The sequence below is a fragment of the Struthio camelus genome, chromosome 2 (genome assembly GCF_040807025.1).
Source record: "Struthio camelus isolate bStrCam1 chromosome 2, bStrCam1.hap1, whole genome shotgun sequence".
Lineage (NCBI taxonomy): Eukaryota > Metazoa > Chordata > Aves > Struthioniformes > Struthionidae > Struthio > Struthio camelus.
Window position 1 is genome coordinate 59,198,508 of NC_090943.1, and position 16,327 is coordinate 59,214,834.

The window sequence follows — 16,327 nt, forward strand, 5'->3', positions numbered from 1 at the left end:
CAACTAATCCTAAGCTCACCCTACAAACCCAGCTACTTCTTTCCAGTGCTCTTTGTGAATGTACCCTCACCACTGTTCCCATAACACTTAGCTTAGCTTAGCTTAGCCCAGAGCAAAGTGATACTAGCCAGATGGGCCAGGAGCTGGTTGTAATTAACCAGAGTGTGTTAATTCACTTTCCTGTTCTGATGACATCAGGGAAGCAAGGACAAAGCCTGGGGGGAGGGGGGAAGCGCTGCCGTGCTTTCCCAGTTTCTTTCAAATCTTGGAGGAGATCCCAAAGGGCTCTCAAGCTCATTTGAAACTCAATTTTAACATGTGATTAGATGGCCAAGGCGCACTCTCAGTTATGCCTGCTTAGATCCAGAGAAAATCTCTTGTAGTAGGTTGAACTACTCCTGATTTAAATACTGAGCTGCTGACAGTGAAATCTGGCTCATACTCTGAAAACTGACTTTGTAATTTGGTATTGTAGGACTGCTAAGGGAGTGGAAAAATACAGAGGTTCTGATTTTCGTATCATATAACATGAATTTCCAACCTCTCCTGTTTATTAAAGACCAGCTAATCTTTTGTAAAGGATTTGAATTGGTACCCTTAACATCATGGGAAGTGATTACCTCCTCTATACTCACTCTAGGCCATTCTACCTCTCAAGAAGAAGTGCTAGTGAAGTGCAAAGTCTAATAATTTTCACAGGTAGAAGATGTATAAGTACATCCTGACAAAAGATTAATAGCAGGGGTGCCGCACTGCAGGGCTGAGGCAGGTAACCAAATGAGTAAATGTCAAATGAAGGATTATCCTCATTTGATGCTATTTGATGCCTCCTTTCTGCATAATCTTTCCCAGCTGAGACCTAAACCAGGTGTTTTCAAATGCACAAAGTAGAAGCTCTACCTGGTGTGCTAAAGGAGATCCACTATTAGCTGTCAGCAGGAGCGACATCTTCTTTTCAGGCACTCAGCCAGTAGTCAGGATACCGCATTACACTGCCAGCTGACAGTGACAAAGCGCCCGCCAAGCCAAGCCCTATCTGGATTGTGCTAAACTATTATTATTTATTATTCAAACTGCAGTAGCGCCCATGTCGAGGACCAGAAACCCCTTTGTGCTCGGCTCTGTTCAAAGACAGACCTACATCTGGCTCCTTTCATTTGACTTCATCCTCAACATCCCACAGTGCTCATCTAAAGGGTCCTATGCTGAAAAGCTTTATGAAGCAGGGAATGTAATTTTTTAAAGGACATATTTTTTAGCCAAGACAAACCAGGTCCTGGAGACGCTTTCTTAACACAAGCAGCACCCCTACAAAAATAGGTTAAAAGAGCATTGAGACTTGAAAATCAAGCATGCCAGAACTAAAACTGGCTGTACCCTCTTGGTGCTTACTCATCAGCCTTCAATTACGTGACCACACACCTCTTTTTGCCCCTGCAGTATTCATACCTCATTCAGTGCACAAAACAGACAATACTCTTTAGCGACAGACTCTGATATTTTTCTTCTCCCTGTCCAGAGAACGGCCCATGGGCCTTCCTTCCACTGTATTTAAACCTTCTGTGAATATGTTATTACTGACATCCTCCTGAGCTTCTCCACTCTCCTCATCACTGTAGACTCCAAGTGCTCTGCAAAATGTTAATGCTCTCAACCTCCCTCTGAGGTGCAGGAGAAGGACTCTCTTCTTTTTGCACAGGTAGGTGAATCAAAGACTAAAGTAAAAAGTGCCACTCATTGCAGTTGCCCAATTTCAGAGATGAAGGCCTGATCTCCTAGGTTAATTAACATGGCATAGCACACGCAACGTGAAAACAACTGTCCATAGCTACAGGCCATAGCTGTGAGCACTCAATTTCTCTGCAAACGGACCTCCGCACGCACCTACTGGGCACTTCTGACCAGTTCAGCTTGCCTAACATCACACTGGGATCCTGCAGCAAGAGCAGGGTCTGTTCTCCAGGCAGTAGTCAACCAGGTAAGAGGCTCCCTCCTCTTTTCACAGTTGCCTAGGACAGATGAGACAGCTCTGACTGATCCTGAGAGGATGTTCAGTCTGTGCATTGAAGCAGGTAGGGGTCCAGTGAAAACATACTGTTCAACCCTAAAATTACAGATGGTATCAAAGCACAATCACAAAGGGGCAGTACCTTCATTCTTTGTTAACAGATATCAGGCTTCAATTTGTAGCTTTGTCTCTCTTCTAGTGAAGCCTTATTTTCTGTTATATAAAAGCATCTTTTTCCAGCTTGCTAAATCAGGATGGCCCCTGGTGTGGCTCCTGTCTCTTCTGAAGGCTGCTTTCTTCTTTACATTCCTGGAAGACTGTTATGGCTGGGCAGTCAGCTTTGCCTCCACAGGCTTCCCAAGGAGGCACCAGATTAGCTAGAGCAGCTGCTGTAGGGTAAGGCCTTCCCAACCCTCTGTGGGCCCTGGACAGGAACCTGCTCAGTACAGATGAAATCTCCAGATCTGCTGAATTCTTAGGAAATGTCTATGTAGCACATGCTAATGCAAAGCTCCTAAGCAAAACAGTTACTTAAACATGTAGGTATCACTTGGCCGAATGGTGCACTTTCTCAAGAATACCAAAGATCATACCTACAGCCATGTAGGCAACATCCTCAGCAAATTTTAGCTTCTCAATTAAATGGTAGCAAGAGTTCTTTCATTTTGTATGGAAAAGTCTAGTTTTCCCTAACTTCATTCTGAGAAACAAGTAACTTCACTGATGCTTTTTTGAAATATTCAGTTTAAATAGATATCTGCCATGGAAAAATGCTGCCAAGTGTGAAGTACTGGGGCTAAGTTAAAAGTGATTGGAAACAAGATCTTAAAGGATTGTGTCTAGCACAGCTAGACACAAACAGTCAAAAGAGGTTCCTGCAGAGGATTGAGGATAAATTCTTGACCCAGGTGGTGGAGACGCCAACAAGGAGAGGTGCGCTACTAGACCTTGCACTAACAAACAAAGAAGGTCTAGTTGGAGATGTGAAGGTTGGGAGAGCCTTGGCTGCAGCGACTATGAGATGGTGGAGTTCAGGATCCTATGAGGAGGGAGCAGGGCAACGAGTAGGTTCACAACCCTGGACTTCAGGAGAGCTAACTTTGGCCTCTTCAGGGACCTACTCGGAGGAATCTCATGGGGTAGGGCCCTAGAAGGAAGGGGGGTCCAGGAGAGCTGGTTAATATCCAAGTATCACTTCCTCCAGGCTCAAAAGCAGTGCATCCCTCTGAGGAAGAAATCCAGCAAAGTGGGCAGGAGACCTGCATGGAGGAGCAAGGAACTCCTGGCCAAACTCCAACAGAAGAAGGAAGTCTACAGAATGTGGGAAAGGGGACAGGCCACTTGGGAGGAATATAGGGACGTTTTCAAAGTATGCAGGGATGCAACAGGGAAGGCTAAGGCCCATTTGGAATTAAATCTGGCAAGAGATGTCAAGGACAACAAGAAGGGCTTCTTCAAATACATCAATAGCAAAAGGAAGACTAGGGAAAATGTCGGCCTGCTGCTGAATGGGGCGGGTGCCCTGGTAAAGAAGGATACAGAGAAGGCAGAGTTGCTGAATGCTGCCTTTGCTTCAGTCTTCACTGCTAAGGCCAGTCCTCAGGAATACCAGACCCTGGGGACAAGAGAGGAAGGCTGGAGAAAGGAAGACTCTCCCTTGGTGGAGGAGGATCAGGTTAGAGATCTTTTGGATGACATCCAAAAAACCTGACATCCATAAATCCATGGGCCCCGATGGCATGCAGCCACGAGTGCTGAGGGAGCTGGCGGATGTTATCGCTAGGCCACTCTCCATCATCTTGGAAAGGTCCTGGAGAACAGGAGAGGTGCCTGAGGACTGGAAGAAAGCCAGTGTCACTCCAGTCTTCAAAAAGGGTGAGGAGGAGGAGCCAGGAAACTACAGGCCTGTCAGCCTCACCTCCATCCCGGGAAAGGTGATGGAACAGCTCCTCCTGGAGGTCCTCACTAAGCATGTGGAGGACCAGAAGGTGATCAGGAGTAGTCAGCATGGATTCACCAAGGGGAAATCATGCTTAAGGAACCTGAGAGCCTTCTATGATGGAATGACTGGCTGGGTAGATGAGGGCAGAGCAGTGGATGCTGTCTCCCTGGACTTCAGCAAGGCTTTGGACACTGTCTCCCATCACATCCTCACAGGCAAGCTCAGGAAGTGTGGGTTGGATGAGTGGACAGTGAGGTGGACTGAGAACTGGCTGGATGGCAGAGCTCAGAAGGTCGTGCTCAGTGGCTCAGAGTCCAGTTGGAGGCCTGCAGCTAGCGGTGTCTCCCAGGGGTCAGTCCTGGCTCCAGCCTTGTTCAGTGCATTCCTCGATGACCTGGATGAAGGCACAGAGTGCACCCTCAGCAAGTTTGCTGATGATACAAAACTGGGAGGAGTGGCTGACACACCAGAAGGGCCGCGCTGCCATTCAGAGGGACCTCCACAGGCTGCAGAAATGGGCACAGAGGAACCTCCTGAAGTTCAACAAAGGCAAGTGCAGGGCCCTGCACCTGGGGAGGAAGAACCCCATGCACCAGGACAGGCTGGGGGCTGACCTGCTGGAAAGCAGCTCTGCGGAGAAGGACCTGCGAGTCCTGGTGGACAACAGCGTGACCATGAGCCCGCAATGTGCCCTTGTGGCCAAGGCGGCCAGTGGGATCCCGGGCTGCATTAGGAAGAGTGTTGCCAGCAGGTCGAGGCAGGTGATCCTGCCCCTCTCCTCAGCCCTGCTGAGGCCACGTCTGGAGTACTGTGTCCAATTCTGGGCTCCCCAGGACAAGACAGACATGGCACTAATGCAGAGAGTCCAGCGGAGGGCTGCAAAGAGGATGAGGGCACTGGAACATCCCTCCTCTGAAGAAAGGCTGCGAGAGCTGGGACTGTTTAGCCTGGAGAAGAGAAGACTGAGAGGCGCCCTCATCAATGTGTACAAGTATCTGAAGGGGGGGGGTGTCGAGAGGATGGGGCCAGTCTCTTCTCCGTGGTGCCCAGCGACAGGACAAGAGGCGACGGGCAGAAACTGAAACACAGCAAGTTCCATGTGAACCTGAGGAAAAACTCCTTGACTGTGAGGGTGACTGAGCACGGGAACAGGTTGCCCAGAGAGGTAGTGGAGTCTCCTTCCCTGGAGAGAGTCAAAACCCGTCTGGATGCGGTCCTGGGAAATATGCTCTAGAGGACTCTGCTTGAGCAGGGGGGTTGGACTAGATGATCTCCAGAGGTCCCTTCCAACCTCAACCATCCTGTGATTCTGTGTAATATTAAGTATGGTTAATGCCACTGACTTTGCCTGAAATACAAACTCCTTTCTATCTTGGAACTCTAGGTACTGGCCTGCTGAACTATAACACTTTCTTGCTGCAACTTCTATAAGATTTAAGTGCAAGTTTCCAGAAGCTGGGAGTTTACACTAGGAAGTTTTTTCTTCATTTGGATCACTGCTGCAGACAGGATATTAAATGGGACGAATCAACAGTTCGATCCAGCACAGCAGTTCTTGTGCTTAATACATTATTTACAAGACACTGAGTTGCAATAAATTAAGTTTTACTGATAGTCCTGTTGCTATTTAGTCTCGGAATTTATTAAAGTAACGAAATACAGCTTGGGTTGAATACCTTATGTCACTATTTATATTAGTGTAACTTTTTTATAAACAGGTTCACATGGGAGAAGCTATAGGGCAGAGGTGAGGTGCAAAGTTTGGAAAAGATCTAGAAATGTACTCTTTAATGTACTATAGGATTTCAAGAGCTCTCTTCCTTCCCCTCCTTTCCATTGGGAAGAATGAAATGGTATGTTTCCGACTTCTGATGTTGAAAATGCATGCTCTTATCAAAAAGAAAAAGTGATTAATTCAAAATTGTGTTAAATTTTGGATTATGTATACCTGGAAAGTATGAACAAGAAGTGCCAAAAGCTTCAGCCAACTGTAGGCGCAATCTCGCAAACCTTATTCTCTTCAGTTTGGCCAGTTCACAAGACTCACTGTACCAATCCATAGGATTCTTACTTCGTTTCTGTGGATAACTCATTCCAGTTCACGGCTGCATTCAACAAAACTATTCACCTGACTGTGACTTTGCAGGGATGGCCCTTAGGTTTGTGGTTCTATGTGTCAAAAACATATACAAACCTTTTCCAGGTATGGGGTGAGTACAAAGGAAGGAAGACTTACTCCAATGCAGAGACTAAATATGCCTATTTTCATGCCCTATTTGCTTCACCAAAGTTATAAGCAATGGAAAAGGAGGTTAGTAATTGAAGTGCCATCCCACCTTAATGACAGTGGGGATAGTACACCTCTATAGTACATACATTTAACAGATGTGGTCCAAAACTGCTGCCAGCTCTTGATGTAAATCATATTCCACAGTTATGGTGCTTGGTAATTGGAACTGCGGTTACATAGATTGTAGAGTTGTATTGCAAAGCTATGATATCATACCTGTGAAATACTATACAGCTATTCAAGTACATCAGAGCTATGAAACACAACTGTTTAAAAAGAAGTGCTTAAAAAAAACCAATAGCACTTGTGCTAATACCAAATATTTACAGTGCTGTCACTTTCAAAGCTTGGCAGGCTCATGGTTTCTATCGCACCACTTACAGGCCCCATTTTCTCCAAAAGTGCAAATCCCTTAGCCAGTTTTTGAAGTTTTAAGTATGTCATTTTTGCCGGAAAGGCATGTTTGAGCCTTGCCAAGAAATGGGTCTTTTAGATCTCAAGAAATTGCTGTGGGGACTTGCTCCTTTTCCTCACTGAAAATTGAAGGTGGAGGCTGCAACACTCTTTGTTCCAGTGCCATAAACGCAAAATCAGTATTTTCTAAGACTATGGAGACATGGGATTCTTTTTGGAATACAAAAAGAACTTTACTCAGTTAACGTATAGCCATGTCACAAGTACATGAACTTCAGCAGTTGCATCTCCATTTTTTCTGTTGCTTCTCCTCATTATCTTTTTCTTCCATTCCCTTTGTATGTCACTCTTGCTTTTTTTTCCCTCTTCCTGTGCTCTCTCTGCTTCCTTTTCTCGTGTAATTTCTCCCTACCTCTTCCTTTGCTACTCTTCTCTTCTGCTTTCAGAACAACCATTCTTGACTGTTTTGCTGCATGTGTTAAGTGAAGCGGCCAAATGAAATTCCCAGCATTTCTGATGATACTGGGAAATACCAGTACTTTGGTAGAAAGAAAGATAATTTACCATAGAAAGTCTAATCTTTCAGCATACAAACTAGATTGTGAAAAAATAGTCTAAGTTGGGTATCAAGGGGTTCTAGATCAAGCATTTCAATTGAATGACACCAAGCAGCTGCTCTTGGTCACTGATCACTTCAATGTAGGAACATTTCACAGTCTGTTGTCTCTATGGACCAAATGTACAGAACCCAAGTGACTTAAATCACAAACCTAGAGTTTCTTCTCTAAGTACAGACTTCTGAGTACACATACACACACTATTACTGTTGATTAGATAGGGTTTTACCTCCACTGGATAACAGTATGCCAAAAATTCTCACGTGGTTACTTTCTGAGCAAGACAAAAAGTATTTTGTACTTTAAATTAAACTCCAGTGAACATATATATTAAAGCAACTGCAAAATACGCAAAACAGTTACTTAAACACGTAGGTAGGCATGCACATTTCCGCATGTGTGTGCACATTCACTGAGGTGTACGTCACATAAGTGGGGATACAATAAAGGTAGCAAAAGCTATTCTTACCTTATTGCACTTGCAGATAAGTGGCCATAAGAACCACTGGCTGATGAACTGCTACGAGAATTATTGAGAATTGTGACCAAGGAATTTGGAGATGTCCGTATCATGGTCTGAAGGTCAAAGCTGTGATCAGACAGGGGCGATATGGACAACGTACGCTTTCTGCTTGGTCTAGCTGACAATCTTGGACTCGGAAACCTGGCGCCTGTTATGTAAACACAAATAATTATACACTAGGGTACTTAATCGCATTTTTTTTTTATCAGTGATGGGTAGAGGGAATCACAAGACACCAACATACTGTGACAAGCCCACTCTCTCCACTTGGCTACGACTGAGGAAAATTAGTAAGAAAAATCTATCTTCCTGTGGCTTACCTCAGGGGAGCTCTGTTTATTAATGTGCAAGCAAAATGATAAATTACTAAACAAAAGGAAAAGACTTTTATGAGTTATCCTTCTCATTTCTCATGATTTATGAATCTGATGGCTTCTTAGACATTCACATCATTAATTCAACCACAAGAAATGAGACAGTGGTTCAGACCCGGGCTATGAACAAACCCAAACCCGTATCACTTTAATATATAGAGCCAAAACTAAACTTCTAAAATACAGTGCAGAAGTGAAGAGGCAGCTTTTCCTTTGTGGAACACAATTCTGTTTGGACAATACTTGATGCAAAAAAAAAAAAAATGCTATAAAACGCTCTATCACCAGAAGTCATCAATTCAACATTATTAGACTAAGAAATTAGGCTTTATTTGAATTTGTCAAGTGTCCTACGATATTCTTGTGTCACGGGGTACAGAGGCCTATGATTGCCATATCTCCTTAAAATTAGAGATTAACAAAGAGGGGGCAAGCACACAGATATCATTTAAATACATTCATAATACATGGCTAAATTCTTTATGCTGCTTTGAAAATCTCTACCTGTTCTGGTTTATTTTACCATGTCATCCTAACTTTTTGCAGTCCTATTGGAAGATATGCCACCTTACATTTATTCTCTTCACTTAATTATTTTCAATTTCTGTTGAGACTGAGAAGGAGAGAATTAGCTTCTCCACTGTGTACTGAACTACTTCCTTTAATAGTAGTGCTGCTTCTATCTTTTTCATCCCTTTAACCTGCAGTAAAGGACTGAGTCTTAGCAATCCTGACAGCCAGTGCCATGCAGGTCGTCGGTTTAATGCCCACTTTACAGCTACTTTTTTCAGATTCCTTGACATTCTCTGTAGCTTGCTAATAATTAACAGTAGGGCACAGGCCTCCATTTATGAGGCCTCTTTTATTATTGCTTGTCTCTTGGTGCCCAAGACCATTTTTCAGTAAGGAATTTAAGCTTATGTGTATAACTTAAACCATGGGAGCAGGCCAATGGTCTGCAATTAGACTACTTTTAAAGATACAGCTGGATTAGAATCTTCTATTACATTTTCCTTTCACATCTGAGTAGGCTGCTCTTCTTTCTGTGCATGCTATCCAAGATTTTTATCTGGTATTAAAAGATGTCATGTTATTGCTGCTATGATTGTGTGATCAGATCTCTGTCTATAGTCCCTTTCCTAATCTGTGCTTAGTTTTGCCTCAAATGCCAACATGGATGTCAATTCTCTTTGGCATCTGGATAACATTTTTCCCTTTGTGCTCTATATTTCACTAAATATTCACACTTTTGAGTCATCATCTGAAACTTAAGCACGGCCATTTATTTCTTCCTTAAGCTACTACACATTATTTTATGTAACCTTTTTTATCTCCTTTTTATGAGCTTGCTATTGTACTATGGCTTCCTGGTATTTTATTAGCGCTGTGCCTTTTTTCAAAGACTGAGATGTTTTATTTCTGCTAAAATAAAAACCAGCATTGATCAGCAACTCTAAAAAGTTGCAATGTATGTAATAAGGAAATACAAGATCCATGCCATGGCAAAACAAAAACAGTAATGGTTTGCACTTGCATCTTTCATCCACAACTCTCATCTGCTGGGTGTTCAGCCAATGTAAATTAGAACAATTCCACTGAAATCAGTAGTGGTAATGTGATTTGCCTCAGCTGAGGATATGACTCAAGCACTTCACAAGTGAATAAACTGTAATATCTCTGTTTTACAAGGGGATGGCTGAAGTACAGGTGTTCTTGGTTAAGCAGCAAGTGAACGACAAAGACAATGACCTGCTAGACACTGGCTGACCAGCAAAATGAGATGTTATTTAAGCACTGTTACCATAGTATCATTTGTTATTACTAGTCATCCTTATGGTGTGCTAGACAGGACAGAAACAGTTTGCAGTCATGTGAACATAATTATGATCCCTCTATTTTCCTCAGAGTGATGGGAACAGACCTCATCATGCTAGCAAGAAGGTAGCAGGCATGCTCAGAATGGGACAAGCCCACTTCCTTTCCTTTTGATAAGCATGGCCTAGCTATATATCTGACTTTACAGCTGAGAGTCATTGTGCATTACTGATGGTAGCATATGAACAGCTTCAGATATGATTTCCAGGAGAAATACTTTTGAAAAATTACTTCTTACTGATCTGAATTCCAGTTCTGAATCTGTACAGCTGCAAAGGATTTGCCACTTATTTGGTTATAAGTAGTATCTCCTTAGAAATTTGTTAGAAGCCCACTAAACACGGACTGATGGCTACTGATGCAAATCAGAGAGGGAGTGCAGAGATTTGATCAAAAATTGGAGCAGTTATTAAGAACACTAACACCCGAACATCACCGGAACGCATCTCTCATTTGAAGCTACATTGGGCAATAAAATCCGGAGACAACAGTTGTGTTTTCCTTCTTCTGTGATCAGATACCACTTATTTTCAGCGTCAGAACTACCTAACTGGACATGTCAGTTCTTTAGCCTGTTTGTCAGAGAGGACCGGGCAAGCATTACTGACAACTGTACGAAGCTCTTAGCATCTTGAAGAGAAGCACAGTCACCCTCAACAAATCACACAGAGCGCCATTTATGCTCACCGTGGTGCGCTGCAGATTCCCAGAAACAGCAACAACTTCCCTCCTTCTCCCTCCCCCTTTCTGAACTGAGTCTGTCTTCTTTATCCCTTGCTTAAGTCACGCTGTGGCTCTTCTAAGAGGCCTCTCTCCACCAAACGCTCATTAAACCTCCCCCTTCCCTCCCAACTGCTGTCAGCAGTCAGCCCGCTCTTCAGCACAGAGCTACTCTGGGCCCTGTGCCAGGGCATCCCTGTCGCCTGCTCTGCTGGAGACACAGGAGATTTGTGGCCAGCCATGAAGAGAGAGATTCTTTCCAGCTGCGAAAGGAAGAGCAGAGTGAATTTACTGCAGAGAACCCAGGCTTTTGCCACACCATTCAGCAGTCCCAGGCTCGCTCTCCTCCTTGAGGCAGCACACATTTCTGGCCCCACCTAGGTCTGGGAATTAGCTGGTCCCTCCCACCTACCTGGGACCGGGCCAATTTCCCAAGGGCTAACAGTTGCCTGTGTAAATGGAACATTTCTGTTTCACAGCGGGAGCTGACAGCTACGGCCAAGCAAGAGCTCTACAGAATTAGACAGTGGAAGAGGGGGATTCGCTTCAAGGGAGGCCCTGACTTTCCAAAATTGAAAATACAATTAAAGGAATTACTGTTTTTTCAGATCTTCATGGTTTAATTAGGTTTTACATTCTTAAAAAGTCTTAAACATAAGATGACCATTCATTATGCTGCAGAATGTTTTCTAAACCATTCATTTAGTATAATATTCTTCTTAGCTAGTCTATTACTATAAAAAGAAATAGATTACAATTTGTAAGTACCACTGATTGCTAAAATAAACTTTTCAGCCTTGTCTAGGCATTTATTTTAAACACAAACACTTCAATATTTATTTAGCCATTTGACATGTTTATCTGCTCATAGCATTCTCCCATCGAAGCACTGCATTCCACACTCTTTATAAAATGCCTCAAAACTAAATAATGCAGAACCAGTGATTCACTGAAAAAATTCATTTACCTTTGCGCAAGTGCGGAAAAAAATATCAGCTTTGGCAAAGCATGCAAAAGGACGCTGGCAGTGCAAATTTGTTTAAGAATGACGTCTGTTTGGAGCAGATATTACAGTAAAAAATGTCAAGAGTAGACAGTAAAGACCTGAGTGTTCAGGCAAAAATTCTAGCAAGTGTCAGAAGTGAAGATTTTATTCCTGGGGTGAAGCTCAATTCTAAAATAACAGATATCTATCTCCATCATAAATTTCAAAAATGGAATGTGCCATACAGCAAATTTGCCCATGAATTTGATTTCTGAGTTGAAGTTTTTAGCATTGCTTAATCATTTATAAGGCAATTTTCAGACATGTATCATTTATTCCATTCCTTTAAATCAAACTTCTTCACACCTGTCTAAAGCATTAGTTTTTGTTGAAGGTTGTGAACATGATAAGTTTGATTTTTCTTTTTTTAATTAAAGCTTCCTGAAACCTCCTGGTTTCAGCTTATGGATGTGTGGAGAACTTTGTTTTCATTCCCTGAAAGTTTGTCCTTAATTATCTTAGTTTCCAAAACGGAAGGTCGCTCATCCATATGAAAGGAAAAGGAACAGCTCTGCTATTCTACGCTCATTCTTCACTTGTACTTGAAAATCAGAATTCAAAAGGACAAACCCAGTAAGCCTTACAGGGCAAGATCTTTCAAAACTTCTCATATTGGTTCAACTCTTCAGGCTGGCCAGGAGCTTTGTGTCAAAAGAGTAGCCTCTCCAATGGCAGAAGGGCTAGAGCAGTGCTAATTGACTTTTGAAAAAGGAAAGAAATTCCCATTCAGAGTGAGCAGGCAAAAGTTCATCAGACTGAGGCTATTAGTACTCTTCAGGTGAAACAGAGTCTCAAAACCTCAAGGATCATGTTTGCCTTGTACTAGACACTGCTTAAAAACAGAGTAAAACATATTCCCCGAGTGAAAAATGCAAAACTTATAAAGGCTACGTTTTTTAGCACTACAGAAGTGTACTTAAAAGACCGTTTTGGCATACAGGATCTTTCCAGTCATAACAGTGAATCTCACTTGTTGCTGCTGTGGTACTGTCAATACTTACCCCATTTATTCTCCTAGTTATTTTGATCTTATACATAAAAGTAGCATTTTGACTTTTCAAGATCAAGCAAGGAGATGAGAAGACTTGGTCAGGGATTTTGGCCACCAAAACCACAGAAATAGCAACAAAGAAAATTCTGGTCCACTTTTCATGCCATACAGAAGAGGATGAGTAAGCAAGATAATCAAGAACGCACAATCTTGGCCTTATTCTTTCACGATATATCAGAAAGTTTACAGAGAACAAAGTTCAGAGCTTCAAGAAGTTTCTTCCTCGTGAGGCAGCATTTAACATCCTCCCATCCATCTCATCTCCACTTCGAAATCACAGTTTTCCAATACCACAGAGTAAAACAAAGGCTATAGACCGTATATAACACACACACTGTAGACAGTGCATGCCGTTGTTGTAATTATTATTTGTACTTCAGGAGAGGGTAGAGACACCAAAGTACTGCGCTAGATGCTGTATAAACACACAATTAGGAGACAGACTTGCTTCTCAAAAGAGAAACAATGTCTTGCTTGTATCTATTTGGTTGTTGCGTGGAATAAATGAGCAGGAGCCTTTGAGTGAGTTGAGTCAACCTGCTCAGAATCTGATAGCAGATAATGAGGGAAACTACCAATCTCTCTTCCATTTCCTTTGACAAGACTGGGCAAAGGCGAAAGAGTACTTTTAAGATCACTATACAAACCCTTAAGAAGAGAGATCCAAACAAATGACATTGTTTTGCATTGATCACTGTGCATAGCTATTAAATGCAAGCACGAGCATTCTTATTGTTAAAAAAAAATCTTAATATTGGTTTCTTGCTAATTGTTTTGTTCTCTTCTCTAATCTAAAATTCTGACAAAGAAGAAAGGGGTTTTCTTTAGCATGATGAATGATAGGACATTCAGATTCCTACTTAATGACAATTAATTTACTGTATACCCAGGCAAGTTAAGATAGTTTTAATTAGTTTTTACAAAGTAAAAGGGTAACTTCATACTCTATTTAGATAAAAGCAGCTATTGCCTGACTAAACACATTTTCATCAAATACAGAAGGTGAGCTGAGTGACCTTACTAGGATTCACTCTTATTTTAATTCTCTATTTACTGTTTAAAAATAACCCATTTGCATAATACTGCTACACATTTTTTCTCTTTAACTCTGAAGTAATCCCTAATTGAAAAGTTGCTGCTATAATGAATCTCAAATGTGTGATCTTAATTTTAAAAAACAAACACAAAACAAATTAAAGACTGCCTTTCAAATATCTGGCAGCTAAAGCTGCTGACAGCAAATATCCTTATTACAGATAGTGTTTAGGTACATTTTGTGAATGGGCTGAAGTTATGGCAAAGGTCAATACACTTCCCTTTAGGTAATATTCAACCATTTAAATAATATCCAACCATTCAACCAAGTCTGCATCTAAATATGTGGTTTGGAAGAGCTACTTATAAGCATTCTGATGTTCTCTCTCAATAGGAACCAAAAACTTTCCAAGTATAAAATCTCCCATTACCTCAGTGGAGTCATGACCATTTATACAAGCTGAGGATTTCTCCTTGCAGCTAGAACACAGCATTAGATTTACATTAGCTGAACACATCTTAACAGAGTCTCCATTCTGTAAGATACTATTAATAATATGCATCAAATGTACTAACATCAGTGTACCTCCTGTCTCCCTATTCCTCTCGAAATCCAAATGAGTAAGTATCACATTCTTAAGCTCACAAGCGCTGAAGCCTGCACATTAATTTCTGATTTAAGTCCATACTACCTGTTCAGGTTCATTTTGTTCTTTCAAGTGGGTTCAAGGTATTTTGCCTTATTTTAAAATCACTCTACACACTACCAGTGCAATATGCGACTGGTGACAGAAACTGAGTTTAAAACATCCTTGACAACCAAGGAAACAGAATGAGAATAGTTTGCCTGCCCGGTTCCAAAAATATCTGCCTTGCCTGGTTCTTGTAAAGCTTGTTGGTCAATCAGCTATTTCACACTCACAAACACGCAGTCTCCCGGGGTAGCTATCGGTACTCCCATGCATTCTGGAGGTGAACCTCCCACCTCCTACATTTTATGTCAGCTCCTTGGGATCAGCAGCTACGGCACACAGCCAATGGTGGGATGCAGCCTGGAAGAAATTGCAAGCTAAGAAGCATTTTAAAAAGCTGTAGGACAAAAAGGTAGTCTAACGCTGTTGCACTGCTCTTTACTACCAAGCAAGAGTTAACACGGCTTGATTTCTTGCCACCACATTTTATTTCCCTTGTTAGAGGAAACCGAGAGCATCCCAAAGAACACGTTAGCATCTTCTGACTAAAAGGGAGTGCTCTGCATAATCCCTTTCGGTTGATTAAAAGAAGCAGCAGTAAGCAGTTTGGAATAGAGTGCTCTCTATTCCTCCTTAACTAGAGAAAGGGAGACAAAGATTACAGGTCTGAAAGACGGTGATGTGGGTAGGGGAGGCTCTTAGTATCAGGGAAATCTGAGACAGAATCTGCCTTGGGAATTTGGCACCCTGCTTCACCTTAGTCAGAAGCAATCTCAAAGTCCGTCCAAGTCTATGATACACAATTTGTAAACATATCTAGCACTCTCTGAAAATGCCTATGGAAGACCAATTATTCATACTACTCTTAAAATAAAAAGTGGGGGAGGGGGAGGGAAATACACTCTCCTACTGGAAAAATGGATGTAAACCTTTTATTAACAGAGAGCCCATCAGAAAAAAAAACTCACTGTAATGATGAAAGTGAGTTACTGATTGTGAATAGAAAAGGACATTTTCAAAAGCACTCAAGCCCTGCTGGAAATAAAATTCATAACCTATTTTCAAGAACAGTCATGTCCTCTCCCTAGTTTCTTTCAAAGTTCACTTTCAGACTCAATGCAGCCTTTGTACTTTTAGCAATCAGTGCTTAGGCCCTCCAGTTTCCAGAGGACACTTATGTTTACTCCCACTTCCCCACGTGCATGCAGGCATACTGATGTCAATAGGCCATCAATAGGTCAGGGCCAGGAATGACCTATGTGGTTCTCTTTGCAGGACTGTCTTTATTTCTAGAAAACATCACTTACTATCCATGGCATGAAGATATTCCATATGCAGGGCACTGGCTCCGGCAGTGGCAGCTGAAGGAATGATGTCTGCATACGGGCTGCGCTGGCCTGCCAACAGAGCCATCTGATGATAATACTCAGCTGGACTGACGCCAGCATGTGGAGCTAAAAACACAACATAAAAAACACTGTTAATGACGTAAGATAAACAAAAAGGAAAGTTTTATCACATCGTTGCTTCCTTTGGCTATTAAAACAGCTTTTTTTTTTTTTTTCATGTAACGTAACATCTGCAGTATGCCACTGCCGGTCAATATATTTTGACCAACGATACTGCAAAAACACCATTCAAAAAACAGCAAAGCATTAAATATTAATTAGCTCAGTGATCTCATTTTTTCATATTTATTAATACGTGACTCAAAAAATGACAGGCTGACAGCAATGGAAAC

The 16,327-nt window shown here is 42.0% G+C and overlaps 1 protein-coding gene across 10 annotated transcripts in view; it reads right to left on the reverse strand.

Annotated features, from left to right (window-relative positions):
• Positions 1 to 16,327, reverse strand: part of GLI3 (GLI family zinc finger 3) — a 219,281-nt gene that overhangs the window by 53,284 nt on the left and 149,670 nt on the right. For all 10 annotated transcript variants that reach the window (XM_068935978.1, XM_068935975.1, XM_068935976.1 and 7 more), the window contains 2 exons: positions 15,894 to 16,040; positions 7,741 to 7,942 (listed from right to left, as the gene is read on the reverse strand). In XM_068935978.1, coding sequence (XP_068792079.1) covers positions 7,741 to 7,942; positions 15,894 to 16,040 — 349 coding nt within the window. The remainder of the gene's footprint in view (positions 1 to 7,740; positions 7,943 to 15,893; positions 16,041 to 16,327) is intronic.